This window comes from Salvelinus fontinalis, chromosome 4 (genome assembly GCF_029448725.1).
Source record: "Salvelinus fontinalis isolate EN_2023a chromosome 4, ASM2944872v1, whole genome shotgun sequence".
NCBI classification, from domain to species: domain Eukaryota; kingdom Metazoa; phylum Chordata; class Actinopteri; order Salmoniformes; family Salmonidae; genus Salvelinus; species Salvelinus fontinalis.
Window position 1 is genome coordinate 84,764,296 of NC_074668.1, and position 7,534 is coordinate 84,771,829.

General features: G+C 46.0%; 1 protein-coding gene across 3 annotated transcripts in view; it reads left to right on the forward strand.

The window, feature by feature from the left end:
* The window catches only part of myo9aa (myosin IXAa), a 152,013-nt gene extending 144,490 nt beyond the window's left edge, over window positions 1-7,523 (forward strand). For 2 of the 3 annotated variants that reach the window (XM_055921737.1, XM_055921738.1), the window contains 4 exons: window positions 443-580; window positions 2,419-2,458; window positions 2,736-2,858; window positions 5,677-7,522. In XM_055921737.1, the coding sequence (XP_055777712.1) occupies window positions 443-580; window positions 2,419-2,458; window positions 2,736-2,858; window positions 5,677-6,072 (697 nt within the window). In that variant the 3' untranslated portion in view covers window positions 6,073-7,522. Of the gene's footprint in view, window positions 1-442; window positions 581-2,418; window positions 2,459-2,735; window positions 2,859-5,676 lie in introns of all 3 variants that reach the window. The other variant, XM_055921739.1, reaches the window with a different exon arrangement.
* The last annotated feature ends 11 nt before the right edge of the window (window positions 7,524-7,534 follow it).

Consider the following 7,534-nt stretch of genomic DNA (forward strand, 5'->3'; position numbering starts at 1 on the left):
ATGCAGTATATTACCAGTGGTTACTCAGAAGTGTCTTTCTCTCTCCTGACTCCTCCCCTCAGGGCTTAAGGGGTTTGGTGTTAGGGGGTTTGGTGTTAGGGGGTTTGGTGTTAGGGGGTTTGGTGTTAGGGTGTGACCGTAAACCGACCCGAGCCGCTGTGTTGATAGAAAAACCTGCTGTTTGTTCAGGCGCTTGGCTAAGATGACCAGGGTTTACCTTGAGGCCTGAGGCTTTACACTGCAGAACCTAGGGCTAGGTTAGCATATTCCATTTGTAATAGTGCTTAATATGTCTACAGGACATGAAATACAGTCAGTTGGTCAAGAATTTTCTTATTTAAGCTTTTTCCCAGCTCTTTCCAAGTTGTCCAGCTAAAATGAAATCTCTATATTTTCTCAAGGCATATTTTTAACTGTGGATTATTTGAAACTTCCTAACCAGGGATGGTGTGGGCTGGAATGGGCGTGGTGGGCGGCAGGGCCGCCTGTCATCCAGCGGGTCCAACATGGAAGAGGACGGAGGAATTTTTGTCAACTCCACCAGCAGCAAGCTCCTGGAGAGAGCCCACGGCATCCTCATGTGAGTGACTCAACATCTTAGTTTAACACCGGTCACCCACCCACCACCAGCACTCCTTAAGTTACTGTCGGGACTGACTGTTTCTGTCTCAAACCTCCTACACCACTCCTTAAGTTACTGTCAGGACTGACTGTTTCTGTCTCAAACCTCCTACACCACTCCTTAAGTTACTGTCAGGACTGACTGTTTCTGTCTCAAACCTCCTACACCACTCCTTAAGTTACTGTCAGGACTGACTGTTTCTGTCTCAAACCTCCTAAACCACTCCTTAAGTTACTGTCAGGACTGACTGTTTCTGTCTCAAACCTCCTACACCACTCCTTAAGTTACTGTCAGGACTGACTGTTTCTGTCTCAAACCTCCTACACCACTCCTGAAGTTACTGTCAGGACTGACTGTTTCTGTCTCAAACCTCCTACACCACTCCTGAAGTTACTGTCAGGTCTGACTGTTTCTGTCTCAAACCTCCTACACCACTCCTTAAGTTACTGTCAGGACTGACTGTTTCTGTCTCAAACCTCCTAAACCACTCCTTAAGTTACTGTCAGGACTGACTGTTTCTGTCTCAAACCTCCTACACCACTCCTTAAGTTACTGTCAGGACTGACTGTTTCTGTCTCAAACCTCCTACACCACTCCTTAAGTTACTGTCAGGACTGACTGTTTCTGTCTCAAACCTCCTACACCACTCCTTAAGTTACTGTCAGGACTGACTGTTTCTGTCTCAAACCTCCTACACCACTCCTTAAGTTACTGTCGGGACTGACTGTTTCTGTCTCAAACCTCCTACACCACTCCTTAAGTTACTGTCAGGACTGACTGTTTCTGTCTCAAACCTCCTACACCACTCCTTAAGTTACTGTCAGGACTGACTGTTTCTGTCGCAAACCTCCTACACCACTCCTTAAGTTACTGTCGGGACTGACTGTTTCTGTGTCAAACCTCCTACACCACTCCTTAAGTTACTGTCAGGACTGACTGTTTCTGTCTCAAACCTCCTACACCACTCCTTAAGTTACTGTCAGGACTGACTGTTTCTGTCTCAAACCTCCTACACCACTCCTTAAGTTACTGTCAGGACTGACTGTTTCTGTCTCAAACCTCCTACACCACTCCTTAAGTTACTGTCAGGACTGACTGTTTCTGTCTCAAACCTCCTACACCACTCCTTAAGTTACTGTCAGGACTGACTGTTTCTGTCTCAAACCTCCTACACCACTCCTTAAGTTACTGTCAGGACTGACTGTTTCTGTCTCAAACCTCCTACACCACTCCTTAAGTTACTGTCAGGACTGACTGTTTCTGTCTCAAACCTCCTACACCACTCCTTAAGTTACTGTCAGGACTGACTGTTTCTGTCTCAAACCTCCTACACCACTCCTTAAGTTACTGTCAGGACTGACTGTTTCTGTCTCAAACCTCCTACACAACTCCTTAAGTTACTGTCAGGACTGACTGTTTCTGTCTCAAACCTCCTACACCACTCCTTAAGTTACTGTCGGGTCTGACTGTTTCTGTCTCAAACCTCCTACACCACTCCTTAAGTTACTGTCGGGTCTGACTGTTTCTGTCTCAAACCTCCTACACCACTCCTTAAGTTACTGTCGGGTCTGACTGTTTCTGTCTCAAACCTCCTACACCACTCCTTAAGTTACTGTCGGGTCTGACTGTTTCTGTCTCAAACCTCCTACACCACTCCTTAAGTTACTGTCAGGTCTGACTGTTTCTGTCTCAAACCTCCTACACCACTCCTCTTTAACCCCTATTTTGGACTGGTAGAGAAGACGCAGTGTAGATATTCTTCTAAGTCCCTAAAACCATCTGCTCTCTTTTACCAGGAGAAACAAAAACTACAAATCAAAGCCCAGTCTTCCAAAGGTAAGCCACCTTGTTAAGCCACCTTGTTAAGCCACCTTGTTAAGCCACCTTGTTAAGCCACCTTGTTAAGCCACCTTGTTAAGCCACCTTGTTAAGCCACCTTGTTAAGCCACCTTGTTAAGCCACCTTGTTAAGCCACCTTGTTAAGCCACCTTGTTAAGCCACCTTGTTAAGCCACCTTGTTAAGCCACCTTGTTAAGCCACCTTGTGTTTAAACCTCTAGTGATGGTACTAGTGCTGACTCATACTGGCTGTGTGTTCTTCTCTGTTACTGCAGCACTTGCTTGACGTCAAGTCCCTAAAGTACCTCAGCAACCTGACGCTGCACGACCGCATCACCAAGTCCCTCCTCCACCTCCACAAGAAGAAGAAACCACCCAGCATCAGTGCTCAGTTCCAGGTCAGTCAGTCCCCCTTAGGCACAGATCTGGGATCAGTGTATCTTTCCCAAATCATGCCCTTAACTACTTAAATCTTGGCGGGCAATGAGGCTGCTGGTTTTTATTATATATTTTCAATTCATGTCCAATTACGCCCATTTAAGACCTAGACAACAAAGTGAGGAGAGTTCCTAACTAATCAGTGACCTTAATTGATCAATCAAGTGCAAGGGAGGAGCGATGACCCGCAGGCCCTCGGACTGGAGTTTTACACCTGTGTATCAGGGGATAAAATACAAAACTGACCTCAGATCAGTGGTTAGGGGTGACGTCACTCTACTCCACTTATCTGGGATGTGTATTGGAAGTGACCAGCTGACAGTATGGATGTTCTCTGGAACTCTGGGTGTTGTCCCATGAGCTGTCTGTTACAACCCCCTCCCTCCATCTGTCTGTCTGTCCACCCACTGTCAGGTCCCAGCCTGTGACATCTTTTTACAACCTTGTCTCTCTCTCTCTCTCTCTCTCTCTCTCTCTCTCTCTCTGTCTCTGTCGCTGTCGCTGTCTCTGTCTCTGTCTCTGTCTCTCTCTGTCTCTGTGTGTCGGTCGGTCGGTCACAACCTCCTCCCTCCGTCTACTCACTCACTCACTGCCAGCTTGTGACGTCTTTTTCTTTTTATCATCCCACCCAAAAGACAACGATGACATCATGTCTGGGTGGGGGAAAAGTACAATTTAATAGGCCATAAAAAGCATCTCTTGTCCAGAGCATCCCCATGTCTCTGTCACTTTGGAAACTAGTGTGATCCCTGATGATGAATGTGTATCTCAGTTGAGCAGATTTGACCATGTCAAAAAGAAAATAATTCTCCGGCACTTTTGTATACTTTTTAGCCAGTAGTTCTGAAAATAGTGCTCACGAGCCAAAAGTGTTCCCAGAAAATTGCGTACTACATCACATACGTGCTACACGTCATTGCTCTCGCCCTGCTGAGTGTTCATCATATGCATCTTGCTAGCTGTCGCTCATATGGCGAGGGGCTGATGCTCATTGGTTGAACTCAAATTGCTGGACTATGTTGGGGGAAATGTAGGGAAAATGGCGCAGCACACCTTCCAGAAAGAACAGTTACTTTCAAACTACGTTTAAAAAATACTTAGTAGTCGCCAAAGTTCCGGAGCATGTCTTTAATAAAATAAAGGTAAATACTTCGAGAAGCTGGGGACTTCCATATTTAAGACCAGCTGAGTAGGCTGATGAAACAGAAGGTGACCAACTCATCTCAGTTATGATCATTCCCTTTAACACAGCCTTAATCATCTCTCCATTCCCTCCCACCATCTTGTCTTTCTTAACTCCTCTGTTGTGTCTGTTCTCATGCCTGGCTGTCTCTATTGCTCCTGGCTCACAGTGGGGGAGGAGGAGTCCCAAATGACTCCCTATTCCCTACATAGTGCACTAGTTTTGACCAGGACCTGGAGTAGGGGGGCATTTGGGACGCAGTATGAGAGTAAAGAGGCGTGACCACCCCCACAACAACAATCCCTTATCCCCCAGCCCTGGCCTGTACTCTAACCCTCACTGGCTGGCAGGAAGCCTGGGCAGAAGGCTGCGAGTGGTGACATCACTTCCCACATCCTGTTGTGTGGCTGATTGCTTTCATCTTCTGAGCGGAGTGTGGGGAACTGCATTCCTGGCCACCGAAATAGCCACACACACACACTCTCATACACACATATATATATACACATATACATACACACATATACAGTACCAGTCAAAAGCTTGGACAGACCTAGTCGTTCAATGGTTTTTCTTTATTTTTACTATTTTCTACATTGTAGAATAGTAAGACATCAAAACTATGAAATAACACATATAAAATCATGTAGTAACCAAAAAAGTGTCTCTCTCGTCCCTCTCCTCACCCCAAGAAATCTAAATATATTTGAGATTCTTCAAAGTAGCCACCCTTTGCCTTGATGACAGCTTTGCAAACTCTTGGCATTCTCTCAACCAGCTTCATGAGGTAGTCACCTGGAATGCATTTCAATTAACAGGTGTGCCTTGTTAAAAGTTCATTTGTGGGATTTCTTTCCTTAATGCATTTTAGCCAATCAGTTGTGTTGTGACAAGGTAGAGGGGGTTGACTGGTACTGTACATGCACACATATTCATACACACACATTCCCTCACTTTCTCTCACACACACACACACATACACACACATACACACACACACACACACACACACACACACACACACACACACACACACACACACACACACACACACACACACACACACACACACACACACACACACACACACACAGAGCTTTGGCACTTATGTCATCAGATGGAACTCACCCTGTCTGTTTCTTGTTGTCCGGAGCATGAGTTATATTGTCTTGTTTGATATTGTACATTTAATTATGTACAATACCTCCTCACCTCCTCACCTCAACCCTCCATGCTACAGCAGCTAACGACACACTAGCCTTTTATCCTAGACAGTCTTTTATTATGTGGTTAAAAAGGTTATAAAGATAGGACAACAATTTATTCACGCCAGACAAAACCACTCCTCCCGGCTATAAAACCAACCAAACCAATGTGCCGTGTATTATTTTTGTCTGTTTATACGATGTTTTTATATGTTTTTGGTGATGTCAATGCCCTGGTATGTATTCACTGGGATCCAAGCGGAAGCAAACGAAACAGGGAGGGGCCTACCTGAATTTGTCCAATAGAAACGTTTTCCGTTTGGAGTAAACAGGGTTTTTTAAGTAAAAGTTTTGGACTAATGATGGCACCCCTGATCTGTCCTACCACAGGCCTCTCTCAATAAGCTGATGGAGACTCTGGGCCAATCAGAGCCCTACTTTGTCAAATGCATCCGTTCCAATGCAGAGAAGCTGCCCCTGCGCTTCAATGATGGCCTGGTGCTCAGGCAGCTACGCTACACGGGTATGCTGGAGACTGTGCGCATCCGCCAGTCAGGCTACAGCATCAAGTACACCTTCCAGGTAAGCGGTTTTATACAGATGCACAGACACGTACAAAAAACTCTCTCACACACACACACAAACACAAACAAACAAACAAACGTCCTCTCACTGTCAACTGCGTTTATTTTCAGCAAACTTAAATATTTGTATGAACATTACAAGATTCAACAACTGAGACATAAACTGAACAAGTTCCACAGACATGTGACTAACAGAAATTGAATAATGTGTACCTGAACAAAGGGGGGATCAAAATCAAAAGTAACATTCAGTATCTGGTGTGGCCACCAGCTGCATTAAGTACTGCAGTGCATCTCCTCATGGACTGCACCAGATTTGCCAGTTCTTGCTGTGAGATGTTACACCACTCTTCCACTAAGGTACCTGCAAGTTCCCGGACATTTCTGGGGGGAATGGAACTAGCCCTCCGATCCAACAGGTCCCAGACGTGCTCAATGGGATTGAGATCCGGGCTCTTCGTTGGCCATGGCAGAACACTGACATTCCTGTCTTGCAGGAAATCATGCACAGAACGATCAGTATGGCTCGTGGCATTGTCATGCTGGAGGGTCATGTCAGGATGAGCCTGCAGGAAGGGTACCACATGAGGGAGGATGATGTCTTCCCTGTAACGCACAGAGTTGAGATTGCCTGCAATGACAACAAGCTCAGTCCGATGATGCTGTGACACACTGCCCCAGACCATGACGGACCGTCCACCTCCAAATCGATCCCGCTCCAGAGTACAGGCCTCGGTGTAACGCTCATTCTTTCGGCGATAAACGCGAATCCGACCATCACCCCTGGTGAGACAAAACCGCGACTTGTCAGTGAAGAGCACTTTTTGCCATTCCTGTCTGGTCCAGCAACGGTGGGTTTGTGCCCATAGGCGACTTTTGTTGCCGGTGATGTCTGGTGAGGACCTACCTTAAAACAGGCCTACAAGCCCTCAGTCAAGCCTCTCTCAGCCTATTGCGGACAGTCAGAGCACTGATAGAGGAATTGTGCGTTCCTTGTGTAACTCGGGCATTTGTTGTTGCCATCCTGCACCTGTCGCGCAGGTGTGATGTTCAGATGTACCAATCCTGTGCAGGTGTTGTCACACGTGGTCTGCCACTGCGAGGACGATCAGATGTCCGTCCTGTCTCCCTGTAGTGTTGTCTTAGGCGTCTCACAGTACCGACATTGCAATTTATTGCCCTAGCAACATCTGCAGTCCTCACTTCTCCGTGCAGCATGCCTAAGGCACATTCACGCAGATGAGCAGGGACCCTGGGCATCTTTCTTTTGGTGTTTTTCAGAGTCAGTAGAAAGTCCTCTTTAGTGTCCTAAGTTTTCATAACTGTGACCTTAATTGCCTAACGTCTGTAAGGTGTTAGTGTCTTCTCGACCGTTCCACAGGTGCATGTTCATTAATTGTTTATGGTTCATTGAACAAGCATGGGAAACAGTGTTTAAACCCTTTACAATGAAGATCTGTGAAGTTATTTCGATTTTTACGAATTATCTTTGAAGACAGGGTCCTGAAAAAGGGGCATTTCTTTTTTGTTTACACACACACACACACATGCACACGCACACGCACACACATACATATATACATACATGCACACACACTCTCATTCCTAATTTACCCCATCTACCAGTCTGTCTCACATCATAGACATTAGTCAGTGTTAATCTG